Source organism: Acinonyx jubatus, chromosome C1, assembly GCF_027475565.1.
Source record: "Acinonyx jubatus isolate Ajub_Pintada_27869175 chromosome C1, VMU_Ajub_asm_v1.0, whole genome shotgun sequence".
NCBI classification, from domain to species: domain Eukaryota; kingdom Metazoa; phylum Chordata; class Mammalia; order Carnivora; family Felidae; genus Acinonyx; species Acinonyx jubatus.
This window is the reverse complement of record NC_069381.1, coordinates 77,360,091-77,378,508: the sequence shown is the minus strand read 5'-3', so window position 1 is coordinate 77,378,508 and position 18,418 is coordinate 77,360,091. Positions and strand designations below refer to the sequence as shown.

The window sequence follows — 18,418 nt, the reverse complement described above, 5'->3', positions numbered from 1 at the left end:
AATCCCAAGCAGGCTCCAGGCTTTGAGCTGTCAGCACAGAGTCTGCTGTGGGGCTTCAACCCATGAATCATGAAATCATGACCTGAGCCGAAGTCGGATGCTTAACCGAGTGAGCCACCCAGGCTCCCCAATATTTGCTCTTACATAAAAAATGAGCAGCTTTCACAGTCAACAGTGATACGAATTTTTAATTAAGTTCATTTTTATTTTAACATTTTATGCAACATTTATTTATATGAGTGGTGTTTATTTTTATTTATTTTTGAGAGAGAGACCACGCACGAGCCAGGGAGGGGCATAGAGAGAGAGAGAGAGGGAGACACAGAATCGGAAGCAGGCTCCAGGCTCTGAGCTGTTAGCACAGAGCCCAACGCGGGAGTCAAACTCATGAACTGTGAGATAATGAGCTGAGCCAAAGTTGGACGCTTAACCTACTGAGCCACCCAGGCACCCCATGAGTGGTGTTTCTCAATGCTTAAAGATGGAATGCTATTCTATATATTTGGTCTTCATTTTATATCAAGTTCAGGAGATAATGGCAATTTTTTTCTCTCATTTAATCTATTTGTTATTTTTTAAATTTGAGGCAGATTACAAGTGTTTATGTTTTATTTTTGGTTTATTACATGGTTTATTTTTGGTTTATTTTGTTTCTTCCCTAGAACAAGGAAGAAGTGATGGCTGTGAGACTCCGGGAAGCAGATAGCATAGCTGCTGTGGCTGAATTACAGCAGCACATTGCTGAGCTGGAAATCCAGGTACCATATGAAAACAATAAAGGACACACAAAAATAAGGCAATAGTTTCTCCTTCCCTCTGCCCCTTTCCTGCACCATTTACATCTTCCTCCTAATAACTGTGATTGTTATTTTTTTGTGTTTGTTTCTGTTTTTTAAATTTTTTTTTAATGTTTGTTTATTTTTGAGAGAGAGACAGAATGCGAGTGGAGGAGGGGGTGAGAGAGAGGGAGGCACAGAATCTGAAGTAGGCTCCAGGCTCTGAAGTGTCAGCACAAAGCCCAACGTGGGGCTTGAACTCACGATGGTGAGATCTTGACCTGAGCTGAAGCCAGATGCTTAACCTACTGAGCCCCCCAGGTGCCCCGAGTGATTGTTATTTTCAACACTTGTTCATTTCCAAGTCCATTTTTTTGGTTGTGGTAAAATACATTTAACATAAAATTTACTCTTTTAAAGTATACAGTTCTGTGACACTAAATACATTGACATTGATCTGCAACCAGTCTCCAGATCTCTTTTCATCTTGCAAAATTGGAAGTTGACCTATTGAACATGTCCTAATACCCCTCATCCCCAAACCCCCAGAAACCACCATTCTGCTTTTCATCTCTGAATTAGACTATTCTAGGTACCTCATATAAGTAAGATGATACAGTATTTGTCTTTTTGTGACTGGCTTATTTCACTTAGCATAATGTCATCAAGGTTTATCCATGTTGTATGTGAAAACATGTATTTCCTTTTTAAGACTGAGTGATACTCCGTTGTATGTGTATACCACATTTTGTTTATCCATTGGTGAACACTTGGGTTGCTTCCTCCTTTTGGCTATTGTGTTAATGCCGCTATGAACATGGTTGTACACATCCGTTTGAATCCCTGCTTTCAATTCTTCGGGATTTACCCAGAAGTGGGGTTGATGGATCATGTGATAATTTTGTGTTTAACTTTTTAAGGAATTGCTGTACTATTTGCCATAGCCCCATTTTACATTCTCACTAGCCAATGCACAAGGTTCTTATTTTGCCACATCCTCACCAACACTTGTCAATTTTCTGGGGGTTTTGTTGTTGCTTGTTTGTTTTTTTATAATAGCCATCCTGATCAGTGTGAAGTGGTAGCTCATTGTGGTTTTGATTTGCATTTCCCTAACGATTAGTGATGTTGACCATCTTTTCATTTGCTTATTTGCCATTTGTGTATTTTCTTTACAGAATCAGGTTGTTGTTGAGTTGTAGAAGTTGCTTATATATTCTCAGTGTCAGTTCCTTATCAGACTATAATTTGCAAATGTTTTCTCCCTTCCTTTGGGTTGCCTTTTTGTTCTCTTGTTGTTTTTTGATGCACGAAAGTTTTTATTTTTGTTAAATTTACCTATTCCCCCCCCACCCTTTTCAAATTTTTATTTAAATTCTGATTAGTTAACATAGTGTAATAGTGTTTTCAGGAGTAGAATTTAGTGATTCATCACTTAACATATAACACTGTATGCTCAGCACAACAAATGCCCTCCTTAATACCCATCACCCATTTATCTACCCTGTTTGTTCTATATAGTTAAGAGTCTCTTATGGTTTATTTCGCTCTCTCTCTTTTTTTCCCCTTCCCATATGTTCATCTGTTTTCTTAAATTCCACATATGAGTGAAATCATGTAGTATTGTCTTTCGCTGCCTGACTTGTTTTGCTTACCATAATACACTCTACCTCCATCCACATCATTCTTTTTTAGAGTTTATTTATTTTGAGAGAGAGACCGAAAGAGAGAAAGAGCACGTGGGGGAGGGGCAGAGAGAGAAGGAGAGAGAGAGTCCCAGGCAGGCCCTACACTGCCAGCAAAGAGCCCAATGTGGGGCTCAAACCCATGAACTGAACTGTGAGATGATGACCTGAGCCAAAACCAAGAGTTGGACGCCTAACAAACTGAGCCACCCAGCTGCCCCCATCCTCATCATTGCAAATGTCAAAATTTCATTCCTTTGGATGGCTAACTAATTTCCTACTTCTTCTTTCGTTACCTCTGCTCTCAGTCCAATTTTGAGTGAAAGTTTATCATATTCGTACATTGCCAAAGCGATTTTCAAATGAGAATTCAAAAAGAAATGTTTTTTTTCACTCTATGTCTTATTTCTTATACAGTATAAGGTAGTAAATTTCTAATATGGGAAAAGTATTATGTTTAAAATCTTATTTCTTTAAAAATGTGTTATATTCTGTTCCAAGTTATAATAGAGTTTTTGCTACAGCATCTAGAATTTCTTCCTACTTGAAATATCCTTTGGTCTTAAATTTCAGTTCAGAATTTGCTTAGTTTTTAAGACATATATATTATAGCCTCATCTTTTGATCTGCATCAAAAGTAATTAAAAACACATTATGATTTGTATAAGTTTATAAAAAGATAGCTTTTGTGTTCTGTTGGTAATATTCCCTGTAAAGTAACACATATGCAGGAAAACTTTAGACATGAACTGACTGCATAATATATTTGTAATCAGCAATTTAAATCATGGTATCACAGGCAATTCTAGTTTAAGCCTATAGTTTTCCAACATCAAGAAAATTATAAAATTTTGCTACATTTCTGTACATCTTAGTCACAAACAGCAAGATTTATATCACTCTTTTTATTTATTCTGAAATAGTAATTAAAACAAAGAGCCTGATAATGTGGCATGTCTTGTTTAAAATGAAATATAACATCTGTTTTGAAAAATAGAAAAGAAAATGCATGAAATTTTTACCATCAGGAGTATGTTGGCATCAAATGGCTTTTGATTAAATAATCACTGGCATCCTAATTGCTAAATTCATTGGCACTTTTTCAGTATTTATCCTGCTTGAGTTTATTTCATTTGTCATTGTTAGCCAGTCATCCTCTTTACATTCTCTCCTCTCTTGGCTTTCCTGCACCACTCACTTTTGCCTCTCTTCTTTCTTGTTTATTGTTTTTCAGTCTAAACATTCAGTTCTGAATGTTTATATTCTTCTGAAAATCCAAGTTTTTGGCTTTTTGAGAGCTGTGCTCAAATGAAAGGTCTCACATGGCTTCAGGAGCTATCTTGTATGACAACAAATCCTAATGTAACTCCAGGCGTAGCATGTTTCCCCTAACCAATAATTTTTAAACCTTTTTTAAAAGCCATTTTAAAAAACACTAACACAACATACAGAGAAGTTCATAATACAAAGCAACAACATAATATGGGTAAACACATTACCCATATAATCACTGTTCAGGTCAAGATAGAGGATATTGCCTATACCCCAGAAGTCTACCCAATCATACCCTACTCCCTTATCTTGAGTTTTTTGGTAATCGCTCCTTTGCTTTTCCTTATAATTGTGTCATCTTTATATGCCTTTCTGTACAGTTTAATTTTCCCTGTTTCTGAATTTTGAGTAGAGTCTTATTGAATATTTTAATTTTTGTCTGTTCTTTGTTCAACATTATTTTAGAAAGAGTAATCATTTTTATTGTTGTACATGTTCCATTTTATGAAAACATCATAATGTATCTCTCTATCTTAATATTAGTGGTCATTTGGGTGTTTCCCAGTTGGGACTGTTTTGAACAGTGCTGTGATTATGAGCAATCTTGTGCACTATACTGACCACATGTACATGTTTCTCTAGCATGTATACCAAAACTATTCCAAAGTGTGGAATAGTTATGTCACAGAGCATGCAAATCTTCAACTTTATTTTCCAAAGGGCTTGTACCAGTTTAAACTCCCAGCAGCAGCATATGAAAGTTCTTGCTTGTTCCATATCCTCTTCAACACTTGGTGGTGAGAGATGCTTTAACTTGTGCCATTCTGATGGGTACACATTGATATTTTGTCACGGTTTTAATTGCCATTTACCTGATCGCTAATGATGTTGGCCACTTAGATTTCCTCTTTTTTAAAGTACCTGCTAAAGTCTTTTTGTATGTATTTTTCTACTGGGTTGTCTTTTTCTTTGGATGTGTAGTTCTTTATTTATTGAGATTATGTTTTGCAAATACCTACTCCTACTCTGACTTGTCTTTCATTGTTGTTTTTTAACTTGTATCTTTTGATGAGTGGAGTAATAGTTTTAATGGACAGAAGACCACTCCCCCCGGAAGTTGCACAAGCATTTCAAATTCAACGTGTTTAAAATTATATGTGTTCCTAGGAGTGCCTGGGTGGCTCAGTCGGTTAAGTGTCCGATTTCGGCTCAGGTCATGATCTCCTGGTCCGTAAGTTGGAGCCCTGCATCGGGCTCTCTGCTGTCAGTTCAGAGCCTGGAGCTTGCTTTCAGATTCTGTGTCTCCCTCTCTCTCTGCCCTTCCCCTACTCACGCTCTGTCTCTCTCTGTCTCTCAAAAAATGAATAAACATTAAAAAAATTTGTTTTAATTATATGTGTTCCTATTTCATTCCCTCCAAATTTTTTTTTGTATTAAGCCTTCTTTTTTTTTTTTTTAATTTTATTTATTTATTTTGAGCAAGAGAGAGACAGAGAGCGTGAGTGGGGGACAGGCAGAGAGAGAGAATCCCAAGCAGGCTTCACACTGTCAGAGCAGAGCCTGATGGAGGGCTCAGTCTCACAAACTGTGAGATCATGACCTGAGCTGAAAGCAAGAGTTGGGACGTTTAACTGACTGAGCCACTCAGATGCCCCTGTATCTCAAGTCTTGATCAATGGTACCATCTCTTACTGAATTGTTCAACCTAGTAGGAACTTCACTTACACGTTTTTTTTAGCCCTTTACATCAAAGCTATATATAGAGAGAGAGTATATAAACTTTCAACTTTACTGGATAATACCAAATTATTTTTACAAAATGCTTGTGCTAGTTAACATTTCTACCAACCTTTTACCTACTCACCTACTCTTGTAGATTGGCTTTCAGATAATTTTTAATAACTCATACAGACTGATGTGTCTTGCCTAGCTCTTCAGTTCCTTCAAAAGAGAAAAGTGCTGAGTAAATCTAAAACTAAATCAAAGGTAATTTTAATTTCAGAAACTTTTCTTTCACTCTTTCTTAGCCTTTCTATTCCCCCAGCCATTCCCTGAATTCTTCTGTCCCCAGCCTTACCTGAACTATTGTAGTAACTTCCTTGCCAGTTCTCTTTTCTCTAGCCTCAGCTCTTCCACAAAGCTATCAGAATTAGCTTTCTACAACATAAAAAACTTTTATTGACTGTCTTTTACCTAGCAAATCATATCAAAGTTCCTCAGCATAAAATGCTTACCTTCTCATTGTTGCCCCAATCTGCATTACCTATTCGTCCTCCCTCCCTGCCCACTACACATACACACACTTTTCAAAATTTTCACATTCTTTCAAAATTCTGTACCATTCCGCAAACTACTATGCCTTCCTTAATTGATATTTCTCTGTACCCCCTAGTCCTCTGCTTTTAAGGTATTTCTTCTTACTGAGTTCTCCATGGCTAGCTCCCTCTTAATACATTTAGTAAATTTGTTTTCAGTAAACATTTTGATGATTCAACTTTCATTCATTTGCTCATTGCATGCAGATTAAGATCCATGAATAGATCTCTTGCTAAAATCTGAAACTGCTTTTTCAATTATAAGAATAATACATTTTAGGTTGTTCTTAGTCATGGAAAATCATTTCAATCATTTTCAGGTTCCACTAGGGGGAGAACTCTGTCAAATATTTTGATATTTCATATTTCTTTGGACTAACTCTTCCAATTAACATTACTCTCTTGTGAATAAAATTTTTTCCCATAGAAGGAAAAATAGGATAAAAACAGAGAGCAAGGCAAGCCATAAGATACTCTTAAATACAGAGAACAAACTGAGAGTTGCTGGAGGGGATGGGGATGGGGTGATGGGCATTAAGGAGGGCACTTGTTGGGATGAGCACTGGATGTCATATATAAGTGATGAAACACTGGGTTCTACTCCTGAAACCAACACTACATTGTATGTTAACTAACTTGAATTTAAATAAATGAATTAAGAAAATTATCTGCCATAAACCAATTTCTCTCCAACTCTTCACTTAATAAACTATATTATTATGTAATCTGTTATTAATATAATTAAGGCCTTCTTAAAGTATATGAAATTATACTTGTATAAGTGTCCTATTTAGATGAGGAAATACATGAGGTGAACAAATACTCATTTGTATAAACACAGTATTTGGTAGTAGATACACTTGTGAGGCTGAAGTTTATTAAATTTGATTTCAAAGATGCTTCAGTCAACTTGAAACTTTAGGTCTGATTTAAAGTTTATAAACTTTCCTCAGAGCATCTGGGTGGCTTAGTTGGTTAAGTGTCTGACTCTTGGTTTTGGCTCAGGTCATGATCTCACGGTTTCATGAATTCGAGCCCCACATCGGGCTCCAAGCTGACAGTGCAGAGCCTGCTTTGGATTCTCTGTCTCCCTGTCTCTCTTTCCTTCCCTGACTTTCTGCTAGTTCCTTGTTCATTACCTACTTAGTAGCTTCCAGTGGCTTTCAGGACAGAGTTCAAAGTCTGGCTTCTCTGCACAAGACTCTCTTTGCTCTGATCTTCCCTCCCTTTCTAGCTTCATTTCCTACTTTTTCTAGCATTTACCTATACTTGAGCCACAATAAACTGGTTAAGAATCCTGCAAATTGAGTCACTTGGGTGGCTCAGTTGGTTGCGCATCTGACTTTTGATTTCAACTTAGGTTAGATCTCTTGGGTCATGGGATCAAGCCCTTCAGCTGACTCTGCACTGACAGTGCAGAGCCTGCTTGGGATTCTCTCTCTCTCTCTCTCTCTCTCTCTCTCTCTCTCTCTCTTTTTCTCTCTCTCTCTCTCTCTCTGCCCTTCTCTCTTCCCGCACACTCACTTTCTCTCAAAATAAATAAACTTAAAAAAAAAATCCTTTAAATCCCAGTTCACTCTGTTCTTCTTCTCTTCTCTTTTGATCTTGCTTTTCATTCAGAGGTCAGCTTAAGTTTGACCTGCTGTGATCAGCCTTCTCTCTTGATGCCATCCCAGTTTATTTTGTTGTCTTTGCTCCACTAACCCACTCAGTTATAGACTTCTTCTATAAACCATCTCACACTATTTTAATTACTCGTGTTGAAAAGTCCCGATGTGGCTAAAAGAATAGATTATTAATTTGAATGTGGTATTGGACTCAGTTCAATAAATATTTATGGAGTGCCTACTATCGGCTAGTCACTACTCTAAACACTTTAGAAGAATTAGTGAACAAAACACAAAAATCCCTTTCATTGTCAAGTTTAATGGTAGAGAAGTCAGATGAATAAAATAAATGAATCATATAGTGGGTAATTTAGAAGATGATGAATACAATGGAGAAAAAAATGTAAGAAAGGAAGAGCGTTGGAATGTTGAGAGTAGGATACTTTTACTATTTTAAAATAATGTTGTAGGGGCACCTGGTGGCTCAGTCGGTTAAGCATCTGACTTTGGCACAGGTCATGATCTCATAGTTTGTGAGTTTGAGCCCCACATTGGGCTCTCTGTTATCAGCACAACACTCTCTCTCAAAAATAAAAAAAAAACTCTTTTTTTAAAGTGCCATTTTGAAAAATAAAAAGTAATAATGTTGTAAGAAATGGCATATTAGAAGGGGATATTTAGGGGCACCTGGATGGCTCAGTCAGTTGAACATTCAACTCTTGATTTCAGCTCAGCTTGTGATCTCAGGGTCATGGGATTGAGCCCCTTGTTGGGCTCCACCTGCTTAAGATTCTCTGTCTTTCCCTTGCTTGCACTTGCTCGGGCATGCTCTGTCTGTCTGTCTGTCTCTCTCTCTCTCAAAAAAAAAAAAAATGGGGGGGGGTGGGATAGTTAAAGATTTCAAGCAGGTGAGGCATGCAAATTTAGGGAAAGAATTCCCTGCTAAGGTATTAATAAAGGCAAAGAGCCTAAGGCAAGAATCATGTCTGATTCGAGCCCTTGGGTGAAGTAAGAGGGGAAGTAGAGGAGGTCTGAGGATTAAATAGGGCAGATTATGTGGGGCCTAAGAACTTGGGCCTTTGTCTGAATAAGATAGAAAAGTCATTCAAGGGGCACCTGGGTGGCTCAGTCGGTTAAGCGTCTGACTTCGGCTCAGGTCATGATCTCGGGGTCTGTGAGTTCAAGCCCCGCGTCAGGCTCTGTGCTGACAGCTCGGAGCCTGGAGCCTGCTTTTGTTTCTGTGTCTCCCTCTCTCTCTGCCCCTCCCCCATTCGTGCTCTGTCTCTCTCTGCCTTTCAAAAATGAATAAATGTTAAAAAAAAAAAAAGCAAGAAAAGTCATTCAAGGTTTTTGAGCTTAGGAGTGATCAATTAGAAGACATTTAACCTAGCAATACTCCACTGTACATTTATACACCACATCTTCTTTATCTATTCATCCATTGATGGACATTTGAGTTCTTTCCATACTTTGGCTATTATTGGTAGTGCTCCTATAAACATTGGGGTGATTACTCGGCAGTCATAAAGAATGAAATCTTGCCATTCGCAACTACATGAATGGAACTAGAGGGTATTATGCTAAGCGAAATTAGTCAGAGAAAGACAAATATCGTATGACTTCACTCATATGAGGACTTTAAGATACAAAACAGATGAACATAAGGGAAGGGAAGCAAAAACAATCTAAAAACAGGGAGGGGGATGAAAACATAAGAGACTCTGAAATATGAAGAACAAACAGGATTACTAGAGGGGTTGTGGGAGGGGAGATGGGCTAAATAGTTAAGGGGAATTAGGGAATCTACTCCTGAAATCATTGCTGCACTATATGCTAACTAACTTGGATGTAAATTTAAAAAAAAAGTAAAAATTAAGAAGGAAAAAAAGACATTTAACCTATTAAAAAGATTTAATTGAACTTGATTCAGAAAAAATGCTTTTAAGAGTAATTCATAGTATTTAGGAGGGAGGAAATGGTGGTTAAAAAGTGTTTCCTCTTTCTCTTAGTGGAATTTTCCACCTTTATTCATTGATCCAAATGTTATTTATTAGTCAAGGACTTTATTTTTACATTCATATTAAATAGAACTTGCTCTGCTTTGCAGGTGGAACAAAACACAGAAAAGTTCATTTTTGTTCAGATAGTTGAATAAATTTGGTAGGAATTAAACTGAAGCTTTCTGATATTTTGCCTGGAATTGAATTTGTATTTTGGTTATTATAAAGATAAGCAGATTAATTTGTCATAACCATATTAAAAGCTTTTGGGGGTCAAGCACATCTATAAAATTAATGCTGCTTGGTTATAAGTAATGGAAAAATTTTAATTTAAAACAGTGTAGTTCTACTCAAATCCAACTTTTTGTTCTTTTCCTGGTAGCCAGTAACATTTACCCACTTTCGTTAGTTTGCCCAGCAGATAACCTCTAGGGATGCCTCACATGGGCAATACCCCAGCCACTCGTGGCTTAAAAAACACCCACTCAAAATTCTGTTCTGACCTAAAATGAGTGAGTTAGGTTTAAATCAGTGTGCCCAGATCAGTATGCAGTTTTGGCAGAGATGGAGAGGAAGTGATAAAATCTTTATCACTGAACTTTAAAATATGTGTTTTAATAACATTAAATTACAGTGACATTACTAAATGATGGTGTTTATCATAAAGCTTTGTGATCAGTCTGTGCTTTCCAGTTTCCTGAGCTAATTTGTTAATGGTTTCACAACAGGTGGTAGTTTATCTGCCAGCTCTTGGCTAACAAACTTCTTTTTGGAAGTTTCCCCGCACTTGAAGTAAAATGGTTTTCATTTTGAGCAACTTAAATAGTAAAATATTTTTCATTTTTCTTAAATGATTTTCTCAAAATCTTAAGCATTTTAAATTATGAATATAGCTATTCTGTAATTTTACCTAGTTTTAATAATAATTCTCAGCAGAGGAAGTTAGATATATAGAATATTTTACTCAGCTTGCTATGTAGTCATTAAGTGTTATAAAATTCAGTTAAAAATTTTTTTTTACTTAGGTGTTCAGATTCTTTGGTATCCAACTTTAGTATGCAGTTAAATATGAAGAAATTAAATACCTAGAGGTTTTTAAGTTATTGCTGTATGTAGCATCTGAAGAATTACTGAAGAGTGATTAGACCTTTAAGTACCATCATGGCAATGATCATCTTGGTGTTATTAAAAATTACTAAGGTTTAGTTTATGTACACCTGTTATTTACATCTTGGTCTCTCATACCATTCTCTAGTAAAAGAAACCAAGGCTCCTCAGAGAAATAGCTGATTCCAGGGCTGGGACAGGAAATACAGTAAGGACGAAGATGAGCCTAGACATCTTATAATACTAGGGAAAGGAGAAGCTCAAAAACAAAATCCTATATTAATAGGAGTATCTTAAAGGGACAGATGAACCAACCTAAAGAGCTCCTAATGGCCAAAGGTAGAACAATTAAGGAAAAAATACTTAAAGTACTTCATAGTAGATTGTAACTCACAGTATAAAGTAAGTATCCAAGGGGCACCTGGGTGGCTCAGTCAGTTAGGCATCCACCTTTGGCTCAGGTCATGATCTCACTGTTCGTGGGTTTGAGCCCTGCATCGGGCTCCACACTGACAGTGTGGAGCCTGCTTGGGATTCTCTGTCTCTCCCTCTCTCTCTGCCCCTCCCCCATTCATAACTCTCTCAAAAATAAAATAAATAAACTTAAAAAAATAAAATATCCAAGAGTCCATACTGATATAAATAATGATTAAAAAAATAATAAATGAGGGAAAAGAGATAAATTTCTATGCAGAAGAATTCTAAATAATTGTTGTAGATATTCTACCCTTAAGGAGAAGAAAAATAAGTGCTTCTCCTTAAGTGTGGACTGTGCACAATGACTTCCCTCTGAAGGGTACAGTATGGAAAAGGCAGAAAAAAAAGAGTAACTGTATAGTGGAGAAACTTCACAAACACTACCTCAACACAGATAATCAAGGTCAACATCAGTAGTTATTAATCATATTGATAGTTCGTCCCCTTGATACGGTATGAAAATGGTATTTCTGTAGTCTTTTAGTAACCTTTATACCCCATTCTTGACATGAGAAGAAATGTCAGACAAAGTTCAATGGTGGGGCATCCTACAAGATACTTACTTGACCAGCACTCCTCAGAGCTCATCAAAAGCAAGTAAAGTCTGAGTAACTATCACAGCCAAGAGGAGCCTAAGGAGACATGACAGCAAAATGTAATGTAATGTGGTATCTTACATAGGATCTTAGGACAGAAGAAGGACATTAGCTCACAAACAAACAAAAAAACTAAGGAAATCTGAATAAACTGTAGACTTTAGTTAGAAATATATCAGTATTGATTCATTAATTATAATGAATTATAACAAATTTACCACAATAATGAAAGATGCTAATAATAGGGAAACTAGTGCAGGAGGTATATGGGAACTTTCTGTCTTCTCATTTTTTCTGTAAATCAAAAACTGTTCTTTAAAAAGTCTATTATAAAAAATACTTTATATAATCTCGTGGTTTTTTGGGACCCTTGGAATCCTATAAATTTAAGTATTCATCACAAAATTGATTTGCTTCTAATTAAACTATGATTTATAAGAAATATTTTCTAGCTTTTGACCTTATGCAAATGCTGACTTTTCATATGGACATGTAGTTGGTCCTATAAGAAAGATCACTTTAAAATGCATATTTGTGTTTATTCTTTCTCTTCACAAATGGAATTAAGTCAGTCTTAGCATTAAATTTTTTTTTAGATTTATGTTCTTCCTTACATACTTTCAAATTACCTTATTATTTTCTTAAAAGTATTTATATGTACTTTTTTCTAGTTGCTAAACCATAAAAAATATTCAAACCTTTTTTGTGCATGACTTTAAATTACAGGAAACTGTTTTAGAAACTTTATCAATAGTATGTGAGATGAGTGTGATTTTGTTTTTAGATGTTTCAAATGAGTCACCTTGAAGTCACAGAGAGGCTACCATTTACCACAGTTACTATTATGATTAATTTTTCTTTGGGCAAAGTACAAATCAGTAATAACTTACTAGAGCTTAGTGGTTGCTATTGATGTTTCAGTAAGGTTATGTTGATTAATCACGGTGATTACTTATCACCTGTCAGGGATTTACTCATATCATTGGGTTTTCTTCTATAGTAATTTCATATGCAGTTATAATTTGCTTAATATATTTTGCTTTAATAAATGCATCGAAAATACCAAATTAGGACTTAAAAATTGTCCCCCTGCTGCAAGTTAACATGGTTGCCTCTGTGACCGTTGAACATAGTTTCATAATATAGCCTTGAAAAAAAGTATTATTTAACCTTTAAAACAGCAAAGATATTGCCTTCTTATGGCCTCTGAAATATTTTAGCTTTACAAAGGAGAGAGAGAGCGCTTGGATATATGTTTAGCATAGTCTCTCTTTGAGGTATATTTTTTATCTGTGCATGTAATTTAAAATATTTTTTAAATGTAAACTTTACACTTGCATTTGAGACTAAGCAACCTGCATTGTGTCATGACCCTTCTAATACCACAAACTTTCTGTAATACTTCTCCCAGTGAAAAACCCACATCCTATGTATAACCTTAGATTTATTTTGAAATCTCTATGAAGAGAGCATAGAGATTACTAATTGTTTCTGTTATTTCCTTTAAGGGTGTGATGTCTATTTGTAAACCTTGTTTGAAGTTTTAATTTGAAAAGCTTAAAATGTTAAACTATGCCAAATACTGATTTCGTATTCTAAAATTATAAAAATGTATCAACTAATTATAAATTTCAATTGAGAATTGGGTGGGCATATTAAGCATCTGTAAAACATTCAAGAAAGGAGAAAGGAATAGTGCTTCTAATAACCAATACTTCTAATACCACTGGCCAGGAGAATATTAGCAAAGGCAAATTTAATGATAAGCCACTTTTTTTTTCTGTTTTATTGCTGTTCTTATTTTTAGTATTTCCTTCCAGGTTAGACTTACTTTGTGTTCTTTAACTTCTTAAGATGGATGCAGAAATCCAACATCGTTTTTATTCTTTTTTTTTTTTAATTTTTTTTTTTAACGTTTATTTATTTTTGAGACAGAGAGAGACAGAGCATGAACGGGGGAGGGGCAGAGAGAGAGGGAGACACAGAATCAGAAGCAGGCTCCAGGCTCTGAGCCATCAGCCCAGAGCCCGACGCAGGGCTCGAACTCACGGACCGCAAGATCGTGACCTGAGCTGAAGTTGGACGCTTAACCGACTGAGCCACCCAGGCGCCCCACATCGTTTTTATTCTTTAAAAATATTGGTAACCACTCTTAAATAGGAGAATTGTTAAACCATAGTAAATCCATACTTGTCATAGTCTCTATCTTCAAGAAAGACTAAAGATCTGCAAGACATATTAAGTGAGAAAAACAAATCATAGACAATGTAGAACATAATTCCATGTGCGTTTTAAAAAGTATGTGTGTGTAGTATACACATATTTATATTTAAATACATTAGAGTAGTCTGCTGTGATACCTGTCACAACTGTTGACAGTGTTCCCTCTGAGGAGAGTAAAGGGCTTAGTGCAAAAGAGTAAGGGGCAGGAGTTTACTTTTTACACTATATGAACTTAGATGATTACTATTGTAATTTTTGAAAAGTATATATATTTAAACGTATATACTTTAAGATAATCATTGCTAGAAGGGAAATAAGAATTAGAACTTCCAAATAATCATAGAAAAATAGCAACAAAGAAAACTTGGTTCATCAAACAAAAGTGCTGTACTCATTCTGTGGCCTTGAAGTCCCTGAGTTGTCTGGCTCCTGCCTACTTCTCTTGACTGTGTCATAAACCACACTACCCTTCATGTGTTATGCTCTAGCAACACCATCCTCCTTTATGTTGCTTGCACCAAACTTATTCATTCCTACATGAAGGCTTTTGCTCTTACTCTACTCTGCATTTGGACACTATGCTCCCTGAGCCATTCTGTGGTGGTTCCTTCTCATCATTTTTATCTCAAAAGTCACCCACTCACAGATTTACCCTGACCACCTTCGTAAAGTTGGACCCTTACACCGTTTACTCTCTGTTTCATCATCATGTTTTATATTGTTTATGACTCTTATCAGAGTCTTTAATTATCTTCACATCAAGAATTAACTCACTCCCATGAATACTGTTAGAACCTTATTTATATTATTTACTGCAGTATGCCTTTTACCTGGCATATAACGGGTGCTCAAAAAACAATTGCAGAATGAATTTTAGGGGGCAGAAAACAGCCATCTTTAAGAGAGTTTGATACTCTTTTTTTTAATTTTTAATTTTTTTATTTTAGAGGGAGAGTGTGCTAGAGCAGGGGAGAGCGGTGGGGGGGAGAGAAAGAAAAAAGCGAGAGAGAGAGGAAGGAAGGGAAGAAAGAAAGAAAAGAAGAGAGAGAGAGAGAGAGAGAGAGAGAGAGAGAGAGAGAGAGAGAGAGAGAATCTTAAGTAAGCTCCATGCTCAGCACAGAGCCAGACATGGGGCTCCATCCTACCACCCTGGGATCATGACCTCAGCTGAAACCAAGAGCCAAACACTCAACCAACTGAGCCACCCAGGCTCCCTGAGGGTTTGATATTCTGTGCCATAAGAGGTAGTAGCATGTTCTAAGGACCACATATGTAAAGATTTATTTAAATAAATGGTGTCCCAGAGGTAGATTGAAACTGACCCTATACTTTTTTTTTTCCTTTTCTTTGCAATTTTTTATTTAAATTCTAGCTAGTTAACATTTAGTGCAATACTGTTTTCAGGAGTAGACTTCAGTGATACATCACTTCCATATAACACCTAGTGCTCATCATATCAAGTGCCCTCCGTAACACCCATCACCTATCTAACCCACCCCCCACTCACCTCCCTCATTCAACCCTCAGTTTGTTTTCTATCTTTAAGAGCCTCTTATGGTTTGTTTCCCTTTCTTTTTTCCCCTGTCTCATAAGTTCATGTGTTTTGTTTCTTAAATTCCACATATGAGTGACATTATATGGTATTTGTCTTTCTCTGACTGACTTATTTTGCTTAATACCCTCTAGCTCTATCCACATTGTTGCAAATGGTAAGATTTCATTCTTTTTGATGGCTGAGTAATATTTTAATATAGAGACAGAGACAGAGACAGGCAGACACCACCTCTTCTTTATCCATTCATCAGTTGATGGACATTTGGGTTCTTTCCATAGTTTGGCTATTGTTGATAATGCTCCTATAAACATTGGGGTTCAGGTAACTCTTCAAATCTGTATTTTTGTACCCTTTGGGTAAATACCTATAGTGCAATTGCTGGATTGTAAGGTAGTTCTGTTTTTACCTTTTATGGAATCTCCATACTCTTTTCCAAAGTGGCTGCACCAGTTTGCATTCCCACCAACAGTACAAAGAGAGTCCCCCTTTCTCTCCACCCTCGCTAACACTTGTTTCCTGTTTTGTTAATTTTAGCCATTCTGACAGGTGTGACTTGTTATCTCTTCATGGTTTTGATTTGTATTTCCCTGATGATGAATGATATTGAGCATCTTTTCATATGTTTGTTAGCCCTCTGGATGTCTTCTTTGGAAAATGTCTGTTGAGGTCTTCTACCCATTTCTTAATTGGATTATTTGTTTTTGGGGGTTCAGTTTGAAAAATTCTTGATAGATTTTGGATACTAACCCTTTATCAATATGTCGTTTACAAATATCTTCTCCCATTCTGTAGGCTGCCTTTTAGTTTTGTTGATTGTTTCCTTTGCTGTGCAAAAGCTTTTTATCTTGATAAAGTCCCAATAGTTCATCTTTGCTTTTGTTTCCCCTGATTCCAGAGATGTGTTTAATAAGAAGTTGCTCTAGCCGAGGTCAAAGAGGTTGTTATCTGTGTTCTCCTCTAGGATTTTGATGGTTTCCGGTGTCACATTTAAGTCTTTCATCCATTTTGAATTTATTTTTGTGTGTGGTGTAAGAAAGTGGTCCAGTTTCATTCTTTTGCATGTTGCTGTCCCATTTTCCCAACACCATTTGTTGCAGAGACTGTCTCTTTTCCACTGAATATTCTTTCCTGTTTTGTTGATTAGTTGACCATATAGTTGTGGGTCCATTTTTGGATTCTCTATTCTGTTCCATTGATCTGTGTGTCTCTTTTTGTGCCAGTACCATACGGTCTTGATTTCTACAGGTTTGTACTACAGCTTGAAGTCTGGAATTATGATGCCTCCAGCTTTGCTTTACTTTCTCAGTGATTCTATAATTTTGTATCTAACAAAATAGTAAATAGGGCTTTTTTTTTTTTTTAAGGCAACTACTTTTCTACTTTAAAAGCAGCCTGAGGGGCGCCTGGGTGGCTCAGTTGGTTGAGTGTCCGACTTCAGCTCATGTCACGATCTCGCGGTCTGTGAGTTCGAGCCCCGTGTTGGGCTCTGGGCTGATGGCTCAGAGCCTGGAGCCTGCTTCCGATTCTGTGTCTCCCTCTCTCTCTGCCCCTCCCCCGTTCATGCTCTGTCTCTCTCTGTCTCAAAAATAAATAAATGTTAAAAAAAAAAATTCAATTATAAAAGCAGCCTGAAAGGAAAAGGAGCAAAACCTAGTGCAATAAACTTTAAACATGACAGCTAAGAAAAGAAATAAACTAGTCTAAAACAAAGAGGCCTAGTAGGGCTTGGCTTCTAACCTCAACTGTCTCCTTTTCCTATCCTGTTCACCAAGCTAGATAGGTAAGTCAGCAAAATCGCCCGAAGATTCTTTCATATCCCAAATGTAGAGAGAAAGAAAATGAGTATGTAATTTTCTGAATGAGGAATTTCAGAAACTTCTGGAAGAACAATCCAGTCAAAGAGATTAAAAAATGAAAATCTGGATTTTAAAGTGAAGGCCTTGGGGATAACACACTGAATTTGGGGAATTATACGAATCTTAAAACCCAGGTTTTGACATATATCCTCCCAGTTAGATAATACAGATATTTAACAAAATCTCAGAAGAATAAGGTCCTTATTTAGCCAGGTTCTTCCTTTCCCTGTGTTATTCCTCAGGCTATACAAAAGTTCTCAAAGAAACTTGAGCTTGGAGGGCAAAGAAAATAGATTTTTAAATATGGTGGAAAAAAGAGTTAGTAAGTAACCTGTATTCTTAAAGCATTTGAAATATCTTGACAGTCACCCAGCCATGAGCATGAGAAGAAATGGCACAGCAACTTGGTTTATATTATTTCAGCAAAAAAAGAGAAAGAAAGAAGGAAGGTAACTTAAGGATAAGAGAGGAATTACAATTGCTTCATGCTATGAAACAAACATGACTTCAATAAAATTAAGAAATCAAAAGATGATAAAAAAAATACTGATGTAAGGAATAAGATGGTGCTAGGGAAGCAAACTGAAACCCAGTGCATCACTGCAGAGACTAGAAAAGAGTAGTCTATTCAATAAACAGTGTTGAAAAGTGGAATACTGGCATGGAAGAAAAGCTTGAGATAATCATAGTGAATGCAGAGATTAAGAATGTAAAACAGTTATTAGCTAACAGGTATGGATGAATGATAGATAATCTAACACTAAGGATAACTGGTGTCCCACAATAAATAGAAAGAAGATGTATTAAAAAAAATATGAACAGTTTCACATATGAGTGAAATCATGATATTTGTCTGTCTCTGACTGACTTATTTCACTTAGCATTTTACCCTTAGATCCATTGTGTTGTTGCAAATGGTAAGTCTCCTTCTTTTTTATGGCTGAGTAAT

At 36.4% G+C, this 18,418-nt stretch overlaps 1 protein-coding gene across 16 annotated transcripts in view; it reads left to right on the top strand.

The window, feature by feature from the left end:
• Positions 1–18,418, top strand: part of EVI5 (ecotropic viral integration site 5) — a 231,241-nt gene that overhangs the window by 163,315 nt on the left and 49,508 nt on the right. For 15 of the 16 annotated variants that reach the window (XM_027058598.2, XM_027058590.2, XM_027058587.2 and 12 more), the window contains one exon: positions 663–758. In XM_027058598.2, the coding sequence (XP_026914399.1) occupies positions 663–758 (96 nt within the window). Of the gene's footprint in view, positions 1–662; positions 759–16,977; positions 17,237–18,418 lie in introns of those variants that run through there. The other variant, XM_053214451.1, reaches the window with a different exon arrangement.